This window comes from Euprymna scolopes, chromosome 9 (assembly GCF_053919585.1).
Source record: "Euprymna scolopes isolate OS-2025 chromosome 9, ASM5391958v1, whole genome shotgun sequence".
NCBI lineage: Eukaryota > Metazoa > Mollusca > Cephalopoda > Sepiida > Sepiolidae > Euprymna > Euprymna scolopes.
In genome coordinates, this window is record NC_136490.1 from 27,467,076 (window position 1) to 27,494,575 (window position 27,500).

General features: G+C 30.8%; 1 protein-coding gene across 1 annotated transcript in view; it reads right to left on the reverse strand.

Moving 5' to 3' along the window:
* The window catches only part of LOC145285034 (transducin-like enhancer protein 4), a 138,177-nt gene that overhangs the window by 56,114 nt on the left and 54,563 nt on the right, over positions 1–27,500 (reverse strand). The window contains exons 5-7 of the mRNA XM_080134109.1: positions 18,672–18,734; positions 11,822–11,896; positions 3,243–3,420 (exon numbers count right to left, since the gene is read on the reverse strand). Of these exons, the coding sequence (XP_079990235.1) occupies positions 3,243–3,420; positions 11,822–11,896; positions 18,672–18,734 (316 nt within the window). The remainder of the gene's footprint in view (positions 1–3,242; positions 3,421–11,821; positions 11,897–18,671; positions 18,735–27,500) is intronic.

The following is a 27,500-nucleotide window of genomic DNA, read 5'->3' on the forward strand; positions in this document are numbered from 1 at the left end:
GTCTCCATTTGCAACAAGGTAGAATTTTCATAGCAAAAACATTTGAAAAATATTTCATCAAGTCATACAAAAATAACCAATTTAAAGACGTCTATTTCCTAACAATAGACAGCTTTTCCAATTGCACATTATCAGGATTCTGCAGAAGCACTTCTGCAAGATGCACCACAGTTTAGCAGCAACAATAAATTTGTAGAATTAAGACGTGTTCTGGTAAACATACCAAACTAAGATGAAAACTTATGAAAATTCAAAGGCTTAACTTTATGTCCTCATTGATTAATCACTGATACTGGTTCTTAGGTCACCAATGTTAAGCAACATTGCGCCTGATCAATATCAGGTGCTTATGTAGGAGGACAAAGGAAAACTCCATGCAAAAAAAAAAATAAATAAATATACAATGGAAAAAACTGACATTCTGGGCAAAAGTTCTGTTCTCAAGCATATAACGAGCTCTACAGAGTATACGGAGATGAAGGATATCAAAAACTTAGAATTTACTTAATTTTATTTGTTAATAATCAGGAAATCTTTACTCTTTAGTGATACTTTTTCAAGAAGTGTGATGTTTAGCCAGACATCAAAATAATTGTATCTACTTGGATTTTTCAAGCTGTAGTCTTCAAATAAAATTAAATTTTAATTTACATAAAGCTAAAAAGATTTCAAACAATTTATTTTATATATATGAAACACATGGAATAAACAAAATGTAAGATGAATATTTTATGATCGCTTTGAAAAAAATAAATAAAACAAGGGAGATAAATACAAAAAAGTAAATAACCCCATTTTATAGGAGCACAAAAGCAATGAATGTAAATTAAACATTAAATAACACCTTAACCCAATTAAAATATTTAATTTGACTTATAAAAAGGCTGCTTACAATAAACTTTATTATATTTATAATTTTCAAATTTTATTTATGAAAAGTCAAAACAAAAACTAATAAAACAAGAAATGTCAGATATTAATCAAAGCAATTAACTACCCAAGTTTGCACGTGCTATTTAATTAAAACAAATTCTTTCATTTTTATTTTAGCCTACATTCTGGGCAGCATAGATAACCGGTGTTTAGAAAATCTATGGCATAACTTAGTGATGATGCTCCATGATCAACATTCTTGCATAAATCTAACATGTAAAATGCATAGTTTTATTTTACATAGGAGATAGATAAACACTGACAGGATCACAGGTAATAAGCCTGGGCCTGGTGTTGCCACACATCAATGAAACCACGAAAAATTGATATCAAACAAATATGAAAGTAGCAAGGTTCAAAAGAGATGAACTCTATGATTGGGAAGAGATCTTTTCATGGTCAACAGTGGGGGAGAGGGATAGTCCTGCAAATATTTGTCCTTATTTCAGAAAAACGAATAAAAAAGACTAAATAAAAGTTAAATAAATGTGACCCACACAAACCAAAGGTTTGATTGGTTGTTTTACGGCAAATTAACCCTTTTCGGGTTATTTAGTGCCGAATCCAGTTATTTTGGAAATAGTATTCATATTGCATCCAGTTATTTTGTAGAAGGTTTTTATTCTTCATGCTCTTTGTATCTCCAATCGCTAGTTTGTAGTTTTTGGTTTGGTTGTTTTATAGTGGATTTTGTTTTTGTTCCCTGTCTGGCAGAACATTAATGAGTTTTAGAATAGGAGAGGGAAAATGGTTACAGTATTAATGTTTGGTACATTTTAAGTTAGGAAACCAGTCAGGAAGTGGGAGAGATAGAAAGAGAAAGGGCAAATGGGAAGAAGGAAAAGAAGGAAAAGGTGGTTTGTTGTTTTTGCAGAACATAATTATGTTTTGCAAAAGGAAGTAGAAAAACAAAACGCATCAATGTTAGGTGCATTTTGTCTCAAGAAGCCAATATCTTCAGACATCCTGATCTGGAAGCACCAGACAAACCAAAGACAACACAGAGGAAGATATTGACTAGTAATGGAGCACTATTAGAAAAGCAACTCACCAAACAAATAGTCTTCTTTGTACCTATAGAACATAATCCTAAAGCTTTTTAGTCTGCACTATAATTCAAGAATTGGAACAGAACTTATTTACACACATAACACCAACATACACTTTAGAAAAGGTGTAATATATATAACCCAGACATTTTTGCATTTTTTATCAACTTTCATACAATGACTTCCTGCAAGATTTATAGTTTGCAATTTATGTGCTAATCAGCAAAATTTATAACTGCCAATGAATAACATTTTACCAACTACTTTCTGAGGATAAGAGTCATTCTTTCAAACTCCATAGAATAAGGAAAATTTAAGTCTTAGTATTCCTGGTTGAATAATAAGTTCTAATTTAGAGTTTATATTGAATTCCTCACACACACACGTGTGTGTGTTTAAGATCTCAAGTCAGAATAATCGGAACTTTGGGGGAGGGGGGGCATTAGAAAATTTTGTGCCTATTTTCTAATGCCAAATATGATTTTTATTTCATTTGCTTAAACTTAGTTTGCTATTGCATACAGTAATGGTAAGTATTTATAGGTCTTAAATTGCTAATAAAACTAAAATCTATAACCCCCACCCCATATGTTTCCAAAAATATATGCGCATATGACATGGGATACAGCATTAAAAATCCATAACAAAATACAGTACAGTATATAATACACATGTTTATAATCAAATAATATAAATAATAGCATAAGGTGGGGCAAATACCATAACCAGGGTCCAGAAAAATATTGTATTCCACATCATAACCTGAAAAGAACGTATTCCGGGGGTCCTGTGTATGTATGTGTGTGCATATATATATATATATATATATATTTATTAATGGGACTAGTCCAATATTTTCCTACCCCACCCATTCCGATACAATTACCCAATCTGTACTAAATTCCCGATTCATATTCTTTAAAAATCAATATTTAACTACGGATTGACTATTAAATTAAATGTGTAGATATTTTCTCAAACGCAAAACATTTATGGGGGTGGGAGAGGATCTTTACATTTTAGTTTTACTAGTAGTTACAAATCAATAGTTATTTTATTACCATCAGCGAAAGATACTGCTTTAAACAAAATGAAATAAGATAAAAAAAAAAAAAAAAAAAAAAAAAAATCGTTTTTGACATAAAATAACAGCCCCCCCCCCCCGTTCAAATTCATCGTTCCAACACTAATAAATAAATAAATAAATAAATAATAGGTTTATAAGAATCCATTGAGCTTAACTCAAGGATTAACACTCACCTTTTTCTTCTTTGAGGGAACCACTTAAGTGTGGATTGCCGGGAAATGTACTTGAAAGTGCCAGAAGACCTGACCCACAAGATACTGGAATTCCTGGAGGTTGTAAGCTGGCTGGATGCGGTGGCATTGGAATGGCGGGTGGGTTTGCATGCGGCAAGTGTTGTGCCTGAACTTGTTGCTAAACGAAGTAAAATACGCATAAGTATAATCGCAAGTCGACAGCAATAATAGCGATCACATTTTTTTTTTTTTTTACATATGGGTCACCACTTATCAAGGCCCGAAGGCCACTCAGGGATAAGGGTTATTGCGTGTACAGTAATCAATGAGATAGTATTGTAGTAATCATTAGTATTAGGGGTTTTGATAAAGTGTCTTACTTAAGGGGGCGGTTTGTCAGGAGTTTGTTTATGTTGGACTTGAAGACGTCCAAGTTGTAGTCAGGTGGGAAACAGGCAAGCAGCAGAGAGTTCCACTGGCGTGCAGTTCTAAGAAAGAAGCTTTGCTCATGGAATCTATGTTTGGATTTAGGCACAGATAAAGAGTGGGGAAAATTATTGACAGTAGTTTCAGCCAGACGGGTGTTTCTCGTGAAAGATTGGCAAGGAGGGGACGAGGGATTGGAGCTCAGACGAGCACCTGGCATGGAAATAACGATAAAACAAAGACAGGCTCGCAACATCTCTCCTGTGGGAGAGAGGCTGCAGGGAAGAGAAAAGGGCATCCCCCACTAAACCACGAAGTCTATTTTGTACTATTTTTGTTGAAGTTTATTATTACTCTATTTTAGAAATCAAAAAGATACTGTATAGACGTTGCAAGGTTTTCTGCATTTCTTAGGATCAATCATATCTATGATTTAAATGTTGTAAAAGCTGTATCAAATGCTTTGAGTGTATAGCAGCGATGGAGAAAGTTATTTTTAATATATAAATCTCACCTGTCTGTTTAAATGTATGTATGTATGTATCTGCTAAAACTTTCGACAGAGGTGACGGATTTTCATGAGATTGATATTGTTTTTGAGCTCGACCCTTCCGATGAAAAATATTGAAAATTTGGCTAAAAACATTAATTCCTTTACTCTCAACCAGGCACTTTTCTACAAGGAGGGGTCGTTTCTTTCACCGATATTTTTGAAAGTCATCCCATCTTTTTGATTGACTAAGCTTAATTTAAACCTTTGTCACTTCCGTTTTTGCGATGATGCAATGGCAAAGATGTTGCATTGTTTTTCTTTTCACATTCTTTTCCTCCTTCATGGTATGGGTTCAAGCCTGCCTACTACCACTTTATTTTGCTCAACATCTCCAAACACCCAGGCTAGTTTTTAAATAAACACCACCTGTTTCATACAGGATTTTTAGCTTTGTCAGAAACAATACCAGGTCATCTAATAATTATTTAATGTATCCACATAAAATTTTATATGAGAAAATATTTTCTGTAACAATTTTCAGGATTAACTTCAACAGTTATCGATAAGCAAATAGAGCTAGGTAATAACATATATATGGTATTTAAACTACATAAAATTTTCTGCATTTCATTCCTGTACGAATTTGTTGGAGATGAATCGCGACAAATTCTGTGTAGCCTAATTGCCATATATATAAGTGATGTGTGTGTGTGTGCGCACGTTTCCCTACCAAACTGCTGTCAATTTTCAGTCTACAGACTCGAGATTTAACATGAGGGGTATTGATATTTGGGAAAATCTTTATAATCGGTTTTCGACCAGAAATTTGGCTACCAAGGAGGTCAAGATTCAACGATTTGACCTTTGAAAACTCTAAACTCCTCTGCCAATTTTGGATCAAAACACTTGAAATTTTAGATGTAGGTTACTTGAACATGGATCAAACTTTAATTTGATTCCGAAGCAATAAAGGTTAAGGGGTCAAAGTTAAAAAAAATTGACCTCTGCAGTCTACCAAATTACTCAGCCAATTTTTGGTCTAAACATTTGAAATTTTACATAAAGTGTATTCAGACATAGGGCAAGTCTTTATGGGTTTTTAGCCAAAAATTTGACAGCTAAGGGGTCAAAGTTCAAAAGATTTTACTATTCAACTAATTTTGGGTCTTTTTAATTAGTTTTTGGGTGAAAATTTGTCTGCCAAGTGGTCAAAGTTGAAAAAGTTGACCGTTGCAGACTACTAAACTCCTCTGCCAATTTTGGGTCTAAACATTTGAAATTTTAAATGCAAGTTAACTGGACACGTGTCAAACTTATATAATGCATGCATGCATAAAGTTATAAACTGTACATAGGGCACGAGCAAAGCTAGCCTGAACTGCTAGTAAACACAGATGTTATATGCAAACAGCTGTTTTGTGACTCAATGTGGAGAGAGAGAGAGAGAGAGAGAGAGCACATCAATTTTAAAAGTCAAAGATGCTAGACACTGTCAACCTGTTATCAGATGCTTTATGTGAACTAGCGAATCACTATTGAGAGTAGCAGAGCATCTTTTTGTTAAATGGATTTTCATTCATCTATTTACATTTTACTGAGAATTGAGACGATTCAGTTAAGGAATAATATTGCATTACGCACGTTTTTTTTTTCTGAATTTCTAAAGTTTTATTATATCTATGATTGAAACTTCCTAAAAACTCTACCAATGTTTTGATTGTTTAGCAGTGATGAAAAAACAGGTGTTACTTAACTTGAGATTTTTAGTTTTATCGAAAACAAAATCAATTTATTATTGCTCTGGAATTACATAGAACCTTACGATCACTTAATATTCATTGAACTTGATGCAGTTTAGTTTACAGGAGTTAATCATGACACCTTAACAGTTTCATCTTGTTTTATAACATATCAACTTTTTGGTTATTTAAAGTCAAATCCAGAAATTTTGGAAGATTTTATGCTTAAGTTCTTTATGTTTTCAAATATTTATTCATGCTAGAGAGAAATGTGACTATTTGCGACTACAGAACATGATCGAATTTTACAAAAAAAAAAATGATTTGGTGCATTTTAGGTCATGAAGCCATTATCTTCAGATGCCCCAATATAGTAGAATCAGTGCTTAATAACAAGGAAACAGTCTAATATGAATTTTTATTTATACAAATATTTTGGCTACCTACTTGCAGCCATGTTTTGATTCATGTTGATTAAGTTTTGTCAGGCTTAAGAATTTGGTCAGAGAAGGCTTAGCCAAAATATTTGTATAAAAATTCATAAGAAATCTTTTTTCTCTAGATAACATGGTTAATATACTGATAAATTTCATTTTATTTTCCCTACAATACTAAAGAAAAAAAAAACACACATGAGCAGGCATTATATATATATATATATGTATATATACACACACACGCTGGAATACTCACGTTTCATCAATCTGGTCATCACAAAGTCTCTTTAATTCCAAAATCTCCAATGACACAAAAGGAGCTTATCAAATCTTTCTGTGAGGAAAGACTGGATTTTATCCTAAATCCATGATCACCAGATTGATGAGACCTGGTTATTCTCAAACACTAATGCATATCATTTTCCCATTGATGAAATGTTGCATCCCTCTGCCTGTTTTACAAGTATTTTAATGGTGGCTGTTCTGACGAACTACAAGCCCTTATACCCCCTCGACAAACAGCAAAGTCCCACCCCTACATAGAGTAGAAGACTTTCTGGGGATCTCTAATAGCTTTTTCCCCAGAACTGCTAGATTTTAGAATTCCCTTCTGGATTCCTGCTTCCAACTACTGACATGCAGAAGTTAAAGTGTAATGTAAACAAACATCTTGCTGCTCAACTCCCTACATAGTATCCTTAGAACTTATGTTCCTGATAGTAGCACCTTACATCAAAGTGGTAATGAGACTTGTTTTATGTGAAAATTTAAAATAAAGAATTTATATTAGCTTTCATACGTAGAACCTAAGGTTGACCACTTCTTTTAACCAACTGGCAATACATGATATATATATATATATATATATATATATATATATATGCTTTTATTTGTATTCAAATAAACATTTTAAGGATGCTACACACTCATGACTGTTTCAGTCAATTCTTACTAAATGACCTTGTCTGGCAACAGAAAAGAAACATTCCTTTTAAAGAAGCAAATCTTAAAAAAAAAAAAAATAAAATAAAAGACATCTATAGAATCTAATAAATGCCTACCAAAGTTTAAATGATAATATGTATAACAAAAAAAAAAAAAAAAAAAAAAAAACGATTTTGCCAAAGGATGTGGGTTAATTTATCAAAATAGAATGTAACTAAATAAATTCATTCAATTCTGATATATTGATGAAGCCATTTCTTCTGATGAAGTCATGTAAAATTGTTTATAGCTATATATAAAAAGAAAAAGAAATTTTTTTTTTATATTAACAAATCAGTTTGATTAAAGGCAATTATCAAAAACAGTACTCAATATCAAGTGGGCAGAGCTAACGATTAACCAAAATAATCTGCACAACATTGAACCCACCTACTGACTAATGCATTCAGACAGGAAAAGGAATAAAAATAAACCAGCTTGATGCTCAAGTCAAGCAACCAGAATATAGCTTTAAAAAATATGGTCAATTAAAAAAAATGATATATGTATATTGGGGCTTGTTTGGAATTATGAAAATTGGAAAATTCAATTTTAACTAAAAGCAATGTTAGCTTCTTAAAAGGTCATAATTAGTAATATTATCACATTACGTAAAACATTTACTTATAGAATCCAGTTATCAGTCATTATTTTGAAATGCAACTTTAGCAAGGAAAGCAACTCCTGCTTTGGAATGTTTATTATTTAAATATTGCTTGCAATTATTTCAAAAGCAATTTTCATTACTTTTCTACTTTATAATTTTTTTTTATAATTTTTGGATATGTTACTAATTTCAACATGATAATTATGTAGATACTATTGCTTTTAGTTGAAATTCAACACGCACCAAAACAATAAAGTGATAAAGTGATAATTATGTGGACAAAAGGAAACAATGAAAGACAGATGAAGACATTGACAATAATTTGCAAGCAAGACAAATTGCAAAAGAGCAGAGTTAGGGGTGAAAAATCAAAATAAGAAAAACGCTGAGGACCTTCCATTTAACAAGTTATGAGGGGGGGGGAAGAAAAAAGGATGCTCATACACACTTTATTTTCAAGCAACAAAAACTTAAAAAAATAACCAGATAAAGTTTAAGATACAAGAATGGATATGAAAAAATATTTAGAAAAATTTATATAACAAAGGAAAAAAAATAAAAATGAAAAACTGAAAATATTAAAGACAGAAATAAAATGTTAAATAAAAATCATTAAATAAAATTAGCATTAATACAGGGTGTCCAAAAAGTCACTAAACGTTTTTGAACTTAAATAGATTATTTTGGATATCTTTCTGTAATTTTAACAACCCAACAGACATTGGGAAATTAAAAAAAAATAAAAATGCAAAATTCCAAAAATCTTTATGAAAAATAATGTCTTAAATGTTGCCCATTTTCAGCTTCACATTTGTGCTCTTTCCAAACATTCATGACAGACTGCAGAATCTCTGGATTGCGATTTAACCTTTATTTTGTTCCTGATGTTTTCTTTCAATTCTTGCAGGGTTTGGGGTTTGACATTTCGAGGTCTGTCAGCTCGCAGAACGAAATAAGGGAGTTAAATCGCAATTCAGAGATTGTGCAATCTGTTATGAAGGCTTTGGAAACAGCACAAATAAACAAAGCTGAAAATGGGAAACATTTAAAAGACATTTTTCATTTCAATTTTGCATAAAAAAATTTAAAAATTCCCAATGTCTTAGATTGTGTTAAAATTACAGAAAGATCAAAAATAAAGAATCTACTTCAGTGACTTTTTGGACGTCCTGTAGAATTTTTAATAAACTAACATAACTAGAAAGATTTTTAGAAAGTAAAAATACTAAATTTTTGTTAAAACATTTTGAATTATTAAAAAAAAAAAATTAAAATCTAATTATGTTAAGTTAATCTTATGTTATTACATTATCACCCCCCCCCCTTTCTTAAAAAGGAGATTGCTCCATCACTGGAGACAAAAAAAAAAAAAAAAAAAAAAAAATACATTTAAAATTTCATTCTATGGAACTGTCAAGAACGATACTAAAATACATTTTCTTTGCATTCAGGCTAGCATTAAAGTGTAGTATCTATTCTGTCGAAAGATGGCAATAATATTGTGAGCTCGGCATTTGTGTTGGACATTCATAAAATGGAAACATGTCACAAACTCCTACAAGGATAAGGATATACATCAACCCATTTAGAGAAGTCAGTTTAAATTTGAACAAAGGTGGTATAATATTGCGGGGTCTGCGTTTGCATCAGATGTCCATAGATGGCACAACAGTAATATACAAAAGATAAAATGGAATAGAAAGAACTATTTTTTACTAGAATTGATTTTAACAGGTTAAATGTATTCCTTTCAAGTAAGCATTATGGTGAGCTGTCATATTGCATCATTTCTGACACTGAATAGTGGGATTACCAGAGAGTAGCTATAACTAGTCGAGAAGCGATCTCTGGCAACCCATTATTTCTGTACTTTCCATAAATACATACTCTTGTTAATTCTTCTTCCTTGTCGCCTCATTTCTTTTTGGCCTATTAAGACTACAACAATAACAGTGCCATATTTTTGCAACTAGAATTTTTTAATTTCAATTAGCTAAACAATTAAAAAAAACAAAACAAGATAAAACTTATGAAATTGTCAGCAAAAATTTAAAAGTTGAACCTAAATAGCATTCAAGCTGACAAATAAAATTTCGTCAGTAACTATCCAATTTATTTGTGACATTAAAACTAACATCACTATAAGTTATTAAAAAATCTAATCTAGTTCGGCAGTTGGTTAATATGGAGACATTCTAAAACACCTAATCAGGAAAAAGAAAAAAAATCAACTAAGGGAAATAACTGTTTTATTAAGAGTTAGCATCTTGTTTATACAGGGAATTACAAAGAAAGAAAAAAAAGGGAGAGTGTAATTATAAAAAATAGAAATATTTACAAAACAAATGTGAACATAACGGATTTTGGGCAATGGCAGGTTGATGCAACTTTTTAAATAAAACAAAGCAGCATCCACTACAAATTCAGTAACTACTGATTAAACTATGCAACTGGTTTAGCTAAATATAAACTATGCAACTGGTTTAGCTAAATATAAACTTGATGTAAATCAACTCCATGTCTAAAAACCATGGGGAAGTAGTTTTACATGAAATTAACAACCATTTTAAACATTTTAATAAATGTAAATTAGGGTTGGGCAGAGAATCAACTCCAGTTTTATGAGAACATGGGGTCTGTCTTTGTATAAAAAAAAGAGCTTGGTAAAAAAAGTTTTGCAAATTGCATGTGCAGAAACTTCTATACATAGATTAACAACAAAAAAAGCCTTTTTCACTTTGTTGTTCAAACATGGGATTTCAACCATAAGTTCCCATTTTGAATTAACAGATTCACATGAAGAGGAAATCCTTATAATTTTGAAATCCTACATATAACTATCACAAATTTCAAACATATATTCAATATTTACTTCAAGAATACTCAATATGAGAATAGAACTTAATATAAAAATGAAATGTAGCTATTATAATAAACTAGACTAACATGTCCAAATTTCATCCTTGGGGGGGAAAAATATATATATATATATATATATATATATATAGATATATATATATATATATATATATATATATATAAATTGACGTTTGTGTGTAGCTTACTAGCCATAAATATATTTTAATACTTATATGAAAGAAAGATGTCCACACCTTTCTGAAAGTTTATATTTGCACTAAGAAAGCGAAAACTTGAAATTAGAAATTTAAAATCTTCATAAGACGTATATTAAAAATATTTTGGCTTAAACATATCTTAAATACAAACTAGTTTTTTTTTCAACATTTCTTTGATCCTGCGTGCCAAGTCATTTTCAATTTTAGAATTAAATAAACTTTAATACAAAGTACATAAATCATTTGGTATCATTTACATCCGATAATATTCGGAACATATTTTCTTTATTACTAATCGATTTTAATATTTAATGCCATCGATACTCTATAACTTTTAGTGTTTACATTAATTGTTATACCCATTAAATGCTTTTCTTTTTCGTACTCTATTTTTAGTAAATTTTCTGTAAATGAAAGAATAAGTTGAAGATTATTTTGAGGAGAAAAAAAAAAAAGAAAAAAAAAAAAGATGTCTGTCATAAAATTTATTTTGACAAGACTACTAGGCAAGTTCTTCGCTAAATAGTGTTTATTTTATATTTAGTCGTTCAATCTGTTTTTAAATATATATTATTTTAATGAAACGTGGGAAATAATGATAATCGGTAAATAGCGATTTTGTTCCTATTGCAAACAAATTTAGGTATCGTTTGTAATTCTATAGAAAAAAAAAAAGAAAAAATTTCAGTATGAATATGAAAACCCTTGAGTACAAAAAATAAAAAGAAAGGATTCTAAAAATATCTGCTTCGAGTTTAGGATTTTTATATCCTATAATAGGCTCAATCAAGTAATAGGGAGGAGGATTAAACTTACCCCTATAATTGCATTCAGCTCAGCCATCGTCACTTGTTTGGCCCGTTCGACAGCAGCTGCCACCTGTTGTTGGTGCTGCAAAACAAATGTGAAATAGCAGACACATCCGCAAGATAATGGGCAAACGGCTCAAAGAAAAGGCACCATCTTGAACCTTTCAGCCATTGGTTAATAATATTATAATATTGTCTATGGAAGCTCAGGAAATATTAGCTAAATAACTGTCTATATCAGGTCACAAGTATGCTAAATTGTTGAAACTATTCAAGCTTCAAACAAGGGTTCTTGAACCGCAAAAATCCTAAAACAAAAATACATTTTAATTTACAAATGAAATTCTGTGATTACTTTCCATTTTATATAACTAAATCATGAAGACATTTAGAAATTCTTTGTGAATAAAAAGGTGCTTGTTTAGATATAGTCGACAAAGCGATTTTTTTAATATATTGTTTTAAGCAAAAACAATATTACATAATTGTCATGTAAAAAATAGTAAGATATTCAAAAATTACGAAAATTTATTGAGTAGAACTGCTATTGTGTTTTTAGTATATATAAAAAAGTATCTATAGACAGCAAATATTGCAGCCATGACAAATAATCTAAAGTATTCCTTTCGGAGTTATGTCCCCTGTTTAGATTCCTACCGTGTACTTTGAGAAAAATGTTACCCACTTTTCTGTAAAAATTATTTTTAACTATAAACTGTCTATTTTTCAGAATTTTTGGATATATTACTATTTTTGGCATCACAATTAAGTACGTAATATTGTTTCTGCTAAAGACATAAAAAAAGAAAAAGCGATCTATCCACTGTATTTTAACCAGCAAAACTTAAAGGCTCAATGGCTAATCCATTTCACCAAATAAATGATATATGAAGGAATAAAAACAGCTCATATCTTGCTTCCACTCGTCGGAACTCTAAAGTTGATGAACTGATAAGTAAACTAAAGAGTAAACATCTATAAAATATGGCAAGTCAAAGGTTTGTCAATTCCAAATTATATTCTATCCCTTTTTAAAATATGGGATTGCCATCGATGATGCAAAAAAACCTTTATGATGTACGTATTTGTCACAAAACAACGAGGTCATATTCCAAAAATCACGTTAATTATTTTTAACTAAGAAAATAAACATTTACAATTTTTCATTTTAAATGTATCCATTAAAAAGGCTGATTTTGATCTCTATAGTCTTATTCAAGATGGCTGAGTAAATTCCTACATCTTGTTTTGTCATAAAACTTGATTTTCAGAATATAACTTTGTTTAGTGACAAGTACATGGATCGTATTTTTTTTTTTTTTTTTTTTAAGTGCAATACTAAATAAGCACCCAAAAAATTGTTTTTAAACAGATTTATTTTATTTAAATATTTAGCTGACAATTATTTTGGAGTGTATTTCTTTTGAAAGGTATTAGGCTGTAACAATTAAATAAAACCATATATAAAAATATTTAAAACCTAAATCTTATTAAAAATATATTACGCACTAGATGAAAAAAAGCATCAAATTTCCACAGGATCCCACTGCGATATATTAATAGTTTGATTAACAAAGAAAATCTAAAATAAATTCAAAGTTCAGAAATACTAAATTTCAAGTTTACATATTCGGAAGTCTTCTCAGAGTCATTTTCACAACATAACCTTTGATCTTTAAGGACCAACAAAATACTTGGAAAAAAATAAATTGTAAAAAGTGATATTCTTCTGAAGGTTGAAGGTTCAATCCTCAGTGTGGATGACTGAAAATACAATTAAAATTACTTCGGACCTCTACCCAGTCATAGCTGACAGAATGACAGCATACTATCTCCGTGAATTAAAGAATACCGTTCAAAATTTCATACAGATTCCTGAGAATGACAAAGATTCTCAGAGTTTAATGGAGATACTACTGAAGGTTGGAGGTTACATTGATTGAAATATGAAATCGACACTCAAGACGAGAACAGCAGTCCGAAGAATCTAAATACGGATATATAATCCTCATCTAAAAAATCAGAAACATGAAGCCTTTTATTCCTTAATATTTGTCATCTTTCTTAAAAAGATTTCATTATAGTGACACTGGGTTAAGATTTTGTAATTTGCATAAAATACCGAAGTATTCACATATTTTTACATGTTAGCACAGGCTGCTTTTAGAAATTTACTAAAAGTATCTCTTTATCCCTCTTTTTTTAAAGTCAATTTTTATCACTTCCTTCCATTTCTCTTTAGCCTTCCCATGTGAACTAAATCTGATACAACTATTCTGCATCTATTAACCTGAGAATCACTTTAGTATTTCAATATTAATGAAGTGCTTTGTACACATCTTTCTATACTCTCCAGAATTAATCTTCCTTTGAAGTTTTTAGATACAAGACTCTTTATAACGGGCATTACACATACATTGTATCATTCTCATTTTTCTCCATGCATGTCAGGTCTTCAATCTGTACTGGCCAGGTTTCATTTCCATACATCAGAGCACACGACTCAAGACTTCCTTTAGCCAACATGTGGATAGCACTGCCAGAAATTCCCTGAACTTACTCCTTCCACTTACAGTCACACTAGCATCTGCTCCATCCTGTGTTTTAATGTACAACAAAGGCCAAACTTCTGGATAATAAGTGTCGCCATAATATATTCAATTAAAAAATGGTTCCCAATTGAACGTATAGCTTTCCTAAAATTCTTGAGGTAAACTATGAAATACAAATAATAAAAAAAAATTATCTAGCTTAAAAAGGAAGTGAACTTTGCAAGGTAACGACTCTTCAGTTCACATGATGGATGTCTGGCATATTTTTGAAAACGTTTCCTGGTTTGGTACCCCACCCCCTTTTTAAAGGTAAATATACCATTTACCTATACTATTCTTTTTGAAGCATTAAATAAATGCTTACAAGAAATAGGGAGGTATTGTTTTATTTTTTTTCTTTCATTTTCCTTTTGTGACCAGGCAACAAAGATGCGTTCAACAAAGCAGATTAATTGTAGAATTGACATGTTCGTTATTTTAAGTAAAAAAATAAAAACTTTAATGCTTACAACTTATTTTGGTATAAATATATACATATTTTACAATTGGAAATAACAACAAAAAAAAGTTAAAGTGCAGCTAAGAATTCTTAAAATGTTGGATCATGTATAAATAATTAAAATAAGTAAAACACACATTAAAAACATGTTTAAGAGAGGTTAAGGGATTCCTAAAAAATAACCTTGCATTATTTTGAATGAACCTATTGTGTAAAATATTTTATATCCAAGTTATAGCAAGTTGAATTGCTAAGAAAAAAACCTTAGCATGTGGGATTTTTAATAAGACTCAAACAAATTGAACAAAATGCACATTAAATTGCAAGGGAGATAACCAGATTTTTTTTTTTTACAAAATAAAAAGTAAACATGTTTATCTACCGTATGACGTGAACAAAATTTTTTTTATAGATTTTTTTTTAATATCAGACATTTAGAACTATCTTTTTTCACCATTTGCAATTTGATAATTTTTTGTCCATAAAATCAATGGCATTAAATATAATGATGCAATGCATTTTGATAAAGTGTCAAGAAGCATTTTTAGGATTTCCTTAATTTTAATGCAAACTAAGATTATTTCATTTATTAATGTAAAGCTAATTCAAGACAAATCCTTAATTTTTAAAAACATTTTTATAACAAGTGAATAATTTGGAGGTTAAAAAAAACAAAACAAAAAAACTGAGCATTAGTTCAAATTTTATTGTTTTTAAGCTATCACTTTAAAATGAGTTTTTTTTTTTTTTTAGTTCTGGTGCAGATTTATGGTCTTCTAAACTAAAGCATTTCAGGTAAAAAACCTTACATACTTCTGTAAAAAAATTACAAAAAACAATTTTTTTTGAATTATCAAGTTTTATTGCATTACTTTACTTTTTTACATGGGAGTCACCACTTATCAAGGCCTTAAGGCCACTTGAGGATAAGGGTTCATGAAAGTATAGTCACAGAATCAACATAATAATTAGTGGCGGAAATGAATTATTTAAAGAAGGGGGGGGGGCTCAATAAGAACTAGTTAACATTGACTTTTTGACCAATTCTGTATGACAAACCAATGCATCACCCTTGACTTAAATTAAGCATCCGCCATTTTAAAACAATCTCAGAATCTAATCGTGGAGGACTTGTTAATATATCTAGCACATCTACTAGATCAAGTTTTTTGAATTTATACTAATTTTGACATGACACGCAAGTATGTAATATATTTACCTAAAATATTTTGGCTTAAAATATCACCAATTTATACAAGCATCCATTTTGTTTTAACATATGAACCAAATTTTACTTTAATATACATGAACCAACATTTAAGATCTCACCTCAAAGATTAAAAACATTTTTTATTGTTTTAAAATAGATAGTTTATGACATTCACACCATGGGTCATTTTAATGCGTTAATGGAATGGGGAGTTGAAATAAAATAAAATATATATATAAAAAAACAAACATGCAAACAATGTTAACTGACATCAGACAAGGAAAACAATGGACAATTGATATATATATATATATATAAAAAAAATGGACGAGTAATTGGAGGTGAAAATGAAAGTGATTTAATGATTTTCTCTTGAAAATAGAAAAAATATACATAAAACACGCACAAAAAACAAATATGCATTTGTATAAATTTCATTTAACAATTATTTAGTCAAATTTTCAAAATTTGATCCAAATAGGACTTAAGCTGACTTTGCATCCAACTAGCCAATTTTCATTTATTATTGTACAATGTTATTGGCAATACTTAACTACAATTTCAAAATTTAGTCGCTACAAAACAATGAAAAAAAATTTTTTTTTTTTTACCTTGACATAAAAATGCAGGCAAGAGTAATAATTCATTTTAAATTAAAAAGTTAATTATCTTGATTTTTAAAAGTGCAGAACATAAAAATGAACTAAAATGACTCCATTGCATCCTGAGCAATTGTCAAGGAGGTTCAACTAATTGTAATATTTTAAGATAGGTTTTAAAATGACTAAGTTTAATTATTTATAAGTATTTTTCGTAGAATAATCAACAGTTTCTGATGCTGATAATGTCAATCTGTAGTCAGAGTAAAGCAAACTTAATTTTGATGCTTCAAATTAAAAAAAAAAAAAAAAAAATCGATTTTTTTTTTTACCTGATGTTTCCAGTATTGATCTGAAGAGATAATCTAGATTTAATTTTTTAATTCATTTTTGCAACTTAATATCCAGTTTGCTGTTAGCATGAACATGGAAAAAAAAATGGAAAAAAATAAATAACTGGAGGTGTTTAACATGCAACCATCTAAATTTAACAATACATGCTCTGTCTCTAATAATATTAACAATTCCTGTGGTAGCTATTCATTTGAGTAGATTAATTTGATTTCCGATCATTTGTTGAAAGACTTAGTTTCCTTTTTTTATTCATCCTTAGACTTGTAAGGAGCGAGAGATTCCCTTGCCTTAAAAATGTCCACGAGTCTGCACATTTTATAGGATTCAATTGCCGAATGATAACAAAAAAAAAAAAAAAATGGTGACGCCCAGTTGATTTTTATCAAGTCTCGTACACTACCACAAAGACGCTGCAGTTTTAGTAAAAAAAAAAAAAAAAAAAAAATTTGAGCTTTGACAAATTTAACACAGGACATTGTTAGTGTAAAGTGCAGAATAGTTAATTTAACTACACTAACAAAGCATATTGCTACAGAAACAGAAGACAAATTTATAGGAGCATCTTATGTAGAGAGTTGTTCAGTAAAATGTTTGTTCACATTTAAATTTCTGCATGTTGGTACAGTATGGAGGAAAAACAGGAAATGAATTCTAAATTCAATATTTTCTTCAGATTTTTAGTTTCTATTGTGGAAACTGATCCTATATTCTTAAATAGTTCTATGCAATTTTTGTCAAATAAAATTGAATCTCATTTGAATTTATTTTCTTTCTTAATTTTGCACGGATGAAATTTTTTTAAGACAAAAATATAAAAGCAGCATCAAAGCAAATCAGTCAAAACATTTTAAAGTATTCATTTTTTGATCTCAGCTATTGCCATCCACTTTATGTCTTTAAAAAAAAAAGACATTTGTTAATATTACATTGATTTAGGGCAAAGCTGGACAGGGACAGCTAGTACAATAAAAGTTTAATATAGTAATTTTTTTCATTAGTTTTATGAAAATTAAAATAAACTGTTTCTAATTGTATTGCCATGAACAGGAAGGATAAGTTAAGAAACCTGGTGTATACACCTACTTTAGCTAATGTACACATGTATTTTCATATTTTGGCAGAAACTTTTCCTTTATATACGTTTTCATCAAAAAGAATTTTGTCATAAGTTATTTTTTAAGAAATAACTTCTTGAGTGTAGAATCATTCTTGAAATATAAAAAAAACAAAACAAAAAAACAATCATGATCAAGAGAAACATAGGTCTTGTGTTTAGACAAATATCACTGAAAAATTCAACAAGATTCAGTCTATTTTACAAAACTGTTCCAATATCCGATTGGTTCTTATCACATGATCATAAACAGAATCGGCAAAATCTTTGGTCATATCCTATTAGTATGGAAAAATACTGCAACAGGCATAGTCCCATTTCCTTACAATTGTTTTGTCATTTTAGTTCATTTTGTGCAGATTAAATGGATGCATCTTTAAAAGGTTGAAAATGATCAGTAATGGATAAAAGTAAGATCTACAAGTTTCAAGCAAATATCTTTTAGAGAGAAAAAAAAAAACAAAACAAAAAAACAACAAGCTTGGTCTTCTATACAAGGTGTCAAAATACAGATCTATGCAGAACTTACCTCTTGTGACAAAAATGGAATAACTTGAGCACATATTGCATTTAACCGTTTTGCAATTTCAGTCTGAAAAAAAAAAAAAAAAAAAAAAAAAAATTGGAATTATTTCATTGGTTTGAGGAGGACGACTCTCCCAGAATGACATATGCAAAAAAAAAGTCTTGAAATCTGCAGGGAAACAAGTTTATAACTAATAAGAATCTACAAGATGTCCTTTTACAATTGTAAGGAAATAAAATGCACCCATGATCTATTAAAAATTAGATTGGAGAAAGGAGGGAGTGCATGGTGTTGTCCGGTTGTAAAAAACGACTTGGGTGCCATCAACCAGAAGTGGAAAAAAAAAAAAAGGCCGCATGCTGGGTGTGAACTTGTATTACTTAAGTTCGCAAGCAAACGCATTATTGATTGATATGTTATGGCACTGCATGAAACAACCGTTCATGCATGCGGTTTGCAAACAGCATCAAAAGCAAGGTTTTTACTTCCCCTCAAAAAAAAAAAAAAAAAAAAAGAAAAAAAGATATATTCCTACACAAAATTGGATATTTTTTTTTCTTCCAATTTTTCAACATGTGTCAAAGAGATCGCTCTAACAGTACCACATTCCTGGCGCTTCGATGTGGATGACAAGTTCTAAGTGGACATACAAACAAACTCAGATATTTGCCCTTTATATAAAAACTCTTCCATGGTTTATAAAAGGTTTTTTAAATTATCAAATGGGTAGAATAGTAAGCTTATGATTATCTAATAAAAGAATACCTGAACAATAGAAAAAAAAAAAAAGTTGTTTGAAGGCTATTACAATGCAGCATGTGGGAAACAAGTCAGTGTATAAAAGAATGACTATTGTAATTCTTTTTAACACTGACCCATGTGAACGAGGTTCCCTCACAAGCTGTATTGTAATAGTCTTCAAACAACTTTACACACTATGCACAATGCTTCAAGCAAACTATAAAATCCTCCTAAAAGAAAAGACTTGAATTTGAAAAAGTGTGCAACAGATGATAGAATTTTTGTTCTTATTTCAGAGACAGCTGTATGAAGGTTATGCAGAAATCTGATGTGCATTATGCACAGAATAAATATGGAGTTTTGAATTACAATCGCCTATCAATGGCAAATACAAGATTTAAAAAATGCTCATGGTGACCAATGACAAAGCAGAACATGCAAATCCAATTTGAAGAGGAAGGGCAGAGTAAAATTTATATATATATATGAGTCATTAGAAATTTCCACAGGTTCAATAAAAAAAAAAAAAAAAAAAGAAAAAAAAAGGCATTTCTTTGTGTCGAATATATGTATATTATTAGCAGAAAAATATGCTTATTGCAAGTTACACTGAACCCATTTTGATCTAAAATGGAAACCGCTCCTGTGTAGCTGACTATTAGTATCTTTTTATAAAAAACAATTTTTACTATTTTAACAAGAGGAATATTTGACATTTTTCAGTCAAATATTGTACCAAAGTGACACTAATCCTATGACGATCCAGTTGGCTTCCTCTGAAGTATGGAAGTATGAAACTTACAAACGATTCCCAGTCAGATGTATATCCCTGTCAGGAGATGACATTCTAAATACAACGCCTAGCATTTCCAAATAATCACCCATCTGGTACTAACCAGGCTCAACATTGCTTAACTTCGGTGATCTAATGAGAACATGACAGTCATCGATCAATAAATGACTTCAAGTGGAGAAATACTACATTCTTTGCCACTTAACTGAGCACTTTTCATTCCTATATACATAGTAAAGATATATTTATAAAATGGGATGATATAGGAAAACCAATAGTCTCGATTTAAATAGTACCAAGCGAAGTCATTCATTTGTGTCAGCTGTTACGAATATGTTAACAAAACAGAAGAATGTATAACAAGCCTCGAATCTAAATTAGCAAACAAGTTTTTCCTCAAGAGTTTGCAAATGTTAGTGTTCAAATAAAGTGTTGATGTGGAGATATTTTGCAATGTTTATTAATCACTTCAGGGTTGTATTTCCAGAGTTCTAACAGCCATCAACATGCAAAGATAGTTCCATAGTATCTCTACACACTACCATTACTGAATTGTTAAAAAAAAAATCTCTCTCTCTCGAGAGAGAGAGATTTAATTACACATGACAATTACTTCCTTGATTAAAGTCAGGAAACACTTTCACAAGGATTTTATTTTCTATTTTGTGTTTAGTTTTGATAGTGGGTGTTCACCTTTCCCTTCCCATCTTTTACACACTGGGCTCTTTTTTTCTTCCAATTTCCTTCCCCTTTGTTTTTATTTGATTAGAAATTGGGTGATGTCGGGGGGGGGGGGGCTTGATTTGGGAGGAGTGCAGGGTATATAGTTTGAAAGAAAAATAAAGAAAAAACACACCCACACTCAAAACAAAACCTTTGATGCCAATGGAAACATGTCTAATTAGAACTTGAGATTACTAGTAAATGAAAAACAATTTGAAAAATAAACCCTCAAAAGGAACCTTACCTCCTAAAAGAAAGAAAATGTAAAATCCCCCCTACCTAGGTTACAGTAGAAATAAAAGGAAGGAGTCTTCAGACAAATTAGAAGAGTTAGGTTGGTTGGTTTGTTTACGGCATATCAACCCTTTTCAGGTTATTTAATGCCGAATCCAAAGATTCGGAAGAAAATTTTTTTAATAGAATATTTTTTTGTTTTCAAGTTGGTTTCTATTTAACCCATAGTTGGGACCCTAACAGGTACTACCACTCCGGGTCAGAGTGGACCTGGGAGCAACAGCAATTAAAGGGTGGCTCCACACTCCCCAAAGCCCGCAAGCTTGAGCCTCACCACTGGATATAGTTTAAGGTCATATCCAGGACCGAAGAGTTAGGAGAGTAAAGGAAAATCTATACAAAAAAAGGGGGACGAGGAATATGTACTTGTGTTGCAGTATTTCAAACAGATTTAATTTATAATTAACAGAGGCCCAAAAGGATTTCAGGCAAACTACTTGCAAATAATTAGCCAACCAATAAGAAATCTTGCAATACACACTTTACAACCCTAATAATTAGCAGTAAATATCAAGCACAAGAGTCACTACCAAATGAATTTTTATCTTAAATCTTTATCTCATACAAGTGTAAAATATAGCAGGACCCTCTATCCTTTCAAACAATATATAATATATAAATTATGTTGGCCAGATGTTAAAATTCAGACCTAAGTAGTGTTTAAACTGACGAAACTAATGACTAGCCAATTTTTCATTTGCTATTTATTGTTGTACATTATTTTTTTTTGCAAGATACTAACAGTTTATTACAATTTGTAATTATATATATATATATATATATATATATATTAGCTCGAATTAAAGTTTCAAATGCAAAAGTTATGTATCATGGTTCAATTGTGCTCTAAATGGAAACATTAAATTTGTATGCGCCTTGGCTTTATCAAAGAATCTATACTGTTGATTTTATATGCAGAGCCCTTCTGCTTGTGTACTGATAAAACTTGTGATGTTAGGATGTATAAGGGCGTTAACTTTGGTCAAAAATTGAACTGTTCTTTCTTTACTTGGATTTTTTCGATTAATAATTATCACAAAACCTATCTAAAAACATTCAGACACAAAGTACATTTACATGAAATTAAAAAAAAAAAAAAAAAAAAAAAAAAAAAATCGGTCCAGCTTTTTCGGAGTTCATAGGGAACAAACTCACAAAGTGCATTTTATATATAATTACAGATGTGTGTAAGTTTTTTTTTTTTTCTTTTTTTAAATATTTTCTAAAAGTGGGCATATGCGTTTCAAAGATTTATTTTTGCAAGGGAATATCCATATTAGGGGAAATAAATCAATATAATGCATAATTAGACATAAATCAAATTTGAATTGACACAACTAATATTTGATAGGTATCTTGTATGCTGTCCAGTTCTTTCAAATATATTAATATTAGTTAGAATGGAGGTGGCTACAATTACACCTGTGCTTCCAAGAGGAGGAGGAAGGGAGTATGTCTTTACAAGTCTTTATAAATATAACAGATTTTTTTTTGTTTTTTTAAATAACAGATTCTGTTCTATTATATTAGATAGGATATAAATCAGAGTCAGAAGGTGAACAGAGTGGATGGTAGGTGGAAGATAGATTAATATGAAATAAATTATACTACAGCAAGGTAAAGAAAAGGCCTCAGAGCAGGAGAGAGAAGTGGTTGAAATATGTATAACAGGAATGTAAGGCTTGAAATTCCTGTCACGAGTTGTCTCCCCCTCTCCTTGCCTCCTTTCATTTAGAGTTTAAATTGTTTGCATGTCAAATAGATGCAATGGTTTTAGGTCGTATACAAAAGAAATAATGTAAACACAGATGCAAATAGTAATTTAAGTTGGAGACAGAACAAAAGCATGGACAAAAGAATAAAAAATTAAGAGAAATATATTGCGCATGCATAGAGGCAGGGATTTTTTTTTTATCTTAAAGATTCAAGTGAAAGAAAATTGTCTACACATCTGAGATTCCAATGGCAATTGGAGCATATTAAATGCACAATGAGAAAAAACGCAAACCGTTTACCTTCATATTTGAATAGGACATTAAGACAATATAAAAACAAAAAACTTTCATATAACTTACCCAACCGGTGTTCTACAACGTGCAGTGAAATCATTTTAATATTTTTTTTTTCAACTTACAAGGTAGACAACTATTATATTCAATTAAAAAGGAGTTATTCCCCTTGCCAATGTTTATTTTTTAAGTAATTATTTAAATTAAAGTCATTAGTTTCACTTGTTTTATTTTATTTCAGTCGAACTTCTCAGAAATCAAGAGGCCCAATACTTGAAGCTACTTTGAGATACATAGATATTCGAATGTTCCATTAAAGTTCTTTATCTCTCAAACACTGAGTTAGTAAAGAAATTGAGAACATAATTTTCCTCTCCCCAAATAACCATTTTCATATGTTGTATATCTTTCATTTTGGTCTCTTGATCTTACCGGATTCCAGGACACAAATTTATCTAGTCTGGTGGAGTATCCAGACTTGTGCTATTACTTGAGGTAACATCACTTGGCGAAGGTATACCATTCCCCGTAGAAGCTAATGTAGGTTAGCCATAGAAAGGAAATCTTATTTCAACTGTGATTACTATGTGATTTGGAATATTTGGTTAGGGTTTACTTCGAGGGAAAAGTATCCTCATCCTAGATTGTTCTGACAAACCCTGTACAGAGAGACCCAAGACACTCGAGGATAGTGTCTTGTAGGCATTCAAGTTCTCTCAAGGGTGTGCTGGAATTTTAAAACTAAATTGTATGATAATATAAAGACATGAAAATGGGCTGGCCAAAAATAAAATTTGATTTGTCAATTTAAATGCTATTTGGGCCTGACTTTGAAAATCTGACAACATAATTTTATATATTACAAGAGCAGCTGTCCAGGTCATTGGCTAAAATTTGAAAACAACCAAAGGTAGATAACAATCTATGTAACACTAACATGTTTTTATTCTATCCTTGCATTCCATGAGATATTTCCGTCAAAGGAAACATGGTCATTTTTTGGATTGGAATCTATCCATATAACCCTTATCGTTAGTTTGTTTTAGCTCCTTACATCAATTGGCTTCATGTCTTGTCTGGAGCAATTTCAATAAATTAAAAAATATATATCCAATACATTAACCCTCATCATAGAATGGTTTTTGGCTTTGATAACTGGTGATGCATTAGCGCAACCATGGACAGATTTTTTTCTTTTAATATAGAAGCACACTACAGCTGGATCACTACATTTAAAAAAAAAAAGGAAATTGCAAAAATTTTTCTTCCATCAACTACAAGGACAACAGCCATAGAAATTATTTTTAAGCAGTCATTCGCGTTCCTCATTTTCACTTTTCAAAATAGAATTGCTCTGCAACAAAATTCAATTCTTTAGGGATTCAACAACTCCAATTTTCAATTCTCAAGCATCAACCATCTTTATGTACGCAAGTACTTGCACGCATGCTTGAACAGCTACGACCAGAAACATTGGAACACAAGTGGATTGTACCTTGTGGCACAGTGTGACTGAGACTTACGATTAAGATTATAACTTCAAAAAGGAGGCACACTTAAGGAAATCAACTCCGCTATTATTACAAGCGGAGAAAAATATTAGAGAAAGCGTTACAAATTAAAATTAATGAAAATACATAGCAACATACTGTGGGAATCTGCTTTACTGTAATTTAATGCCGAAATGTGATAAATTAAGTTGCAAGATGAAGATAAGGGAAAAAAGATTTTGATGAAAAATTTAAATTAAAAATTTCCAGTGTCCTTTTAGCAAACCAATATGCAAATTAGTTAACCTTGCAACTGATATCGTATATGCATAGAATTAACAATCCATTTTTAAATATAAATTAGCAGGAAGACCCAACGTTGCCTGGTTAGTAGAGATTAGCACTAAAATAGATTGTTTATTTTGGAAAACCTTGTATAAAGTAGATAGTGCGTCTATTGTGTAAATAGAAATTTACTTTTACATTTATTTGGATTAAAAGGAATTTAAAAGTTGGTTGGAATTAAGTATTTAACATGTTATCCTGCAAGATTTATAAAATTGGACCTAAACAGCATTTAAGTTGAAATTACTTCATTCGGTATTGTACCATGTTATTGGCATTAACACTTCTTTTTTTTTTTTTAGCAACTAGTAAAATACATTATGTAGTTTCGCCTAAACAACTGGTAATATGGAAATCAAAGTTCCGACTACAAAACCAAAAATCAGCAAGGGGAATAATTCAAATTTTGAATTAAATAAATTGTTATCACCCTTTACAACTAAAATTGTATTTCTTTTTCTGTATAAATTTAAAAATTTATAAACAATCTTTATTCATTGCCACTGGAATGTGTAGGGGCTTCAATTAGGGATCATGCCTACATGTACACTAAGTAGGAAGTTGAGCAAAGAGAGGTTTGCATTACATCTAAATTTCTTACTGTTAGTACAATCATGGAAGCAGGGAGGAAATCCCAAAGTCTATTAGTTGGAAGGAAGAAACCGAGTGTAGATAGCTTTCTGGCATTTGGTGATCTCTACAGTGAAGAGATGGGATTTTACTGATTGTTGCGTTAGTCGGGGGTATGAATGTCAACAGGGCACAAATGCTGCAAGGTTATTAGAACACATTCAATTTAAAACTAAAAGTATATGGAATAAGAAGAAAGTAGCTTTAGAAATTACTCTCCAATAATGCTCTGTGAAACAACAGGGAAAAGACAGCGAAATACCAAATGGGTTATGTACAACATGAAAAGAAGCTTATAAAGATCTATCATTCCAGTAACCGAACCCATGAAAAAGAATTTCAAAACTACCTAGAAAATATACCCAGTAAACTAAGTGAAAGAGATTAAAACAATTGCACTTAAATGAAACGGTTGGAATCTTAAAAATCTCTTGATTGGAATATGAGAGAACAGGTGAAGGTCTCATAAAATTGGAGGAAAGGAAAAAAAGAAAAGAAAGACTTCATTGTGTCCCAGGTAAGACTGGATATATATAACCAGTAAATAAATGATTAATAATAAGATTGATTTCTGAAAAGCACAATTTAAAAATATTAGATTGTATGCATGCTGGCATTTCCAAATAGACCCCTCTCTCATCTTCAAAATAAATACACCAATAAAAAAGAAAATATATTGAAAATATTAATCATGCTGTGCAATGTGTTATTACAAAGAAAAAACAATTTTCTGTAAATTTTTCGTAGTCTTACAGACTATTTTTGGTTTCAAAATAATGAAGAGTTCCAAAGATATCACACACACACACTCACGTGTGTGTGTGTGTGTGTACGCGCGCGCACACATTAAAAACAAATATCAAAGGGAAATAACCAAACCTATTTGAATCAATTAAGCAAACATTTGATCATTCATTTTTGTCTCATTTCAAGAGAGCTCCAAAGAGATTTTTTTTTTAAGGAGATGAGTCATGTCTCTCAATGTCCTCCACTCCCATCCTTCCCTTATAATTTAAAAGAAAAGATAAAAGGGAAACTTGAGTGATGGGAGAGTCAGTGCAGTTGAGTACTTGGGGGGGGGGGGGGAGGAAAGAAAAAAAAAAAAGTTTGTAAGTATTTGGATGTGTTGTGTGCTTGAATAAGGATGTTAACTCGAATGTCTACTCCTCTGCATAACCTTACAAAAGAAAAAGAGGCTAAATAGTTATCTTTAATTTGGTAACATCTTTTTAATATTACATATTTTTAGTAATAAATTCAACATGAGCAATCTATTATATAAAAGGTATAGTGTGAGTTCCCCATGAGCTCCTAAACAGCTGGGTTGACTTTTAAATTTCAAAAAGTGTACTTGGTATCTGGCAGTGTTTGTAAATAAGTTTTGTATTGGAATCTTATCTTTTATAAGCATGGATAATCGAAAAAATCCGAAAGGAACAGGCGATTTTAACTAAAGTTAACACCTTACACAGCCTAACATCACAAGTGCATTTGAGAAGTTTTATTACCACACAAGCAGAAAGGCCAAGCATATAAAATCAATAGTAGGTTCTTCGATACAACTAGGGGCACATTTGACATGAATGTTTAGAGCACAATTAAACCATGATACTTGACTTCTGCATTTTAAACTTTAATTTAAGCCATTATATCAAATCTTATAAAATCCACAGTGCAATGTAGACTACAATGTATAGTGGACAAAGTCAATGCAAAGAGTCATATGCAGTTTCTTCCCAGTGCACCATAGTGGGTCTCCAACTAAAGTAGGCAATTTCATGGATTTCGATGACAAAATATGGGAGTG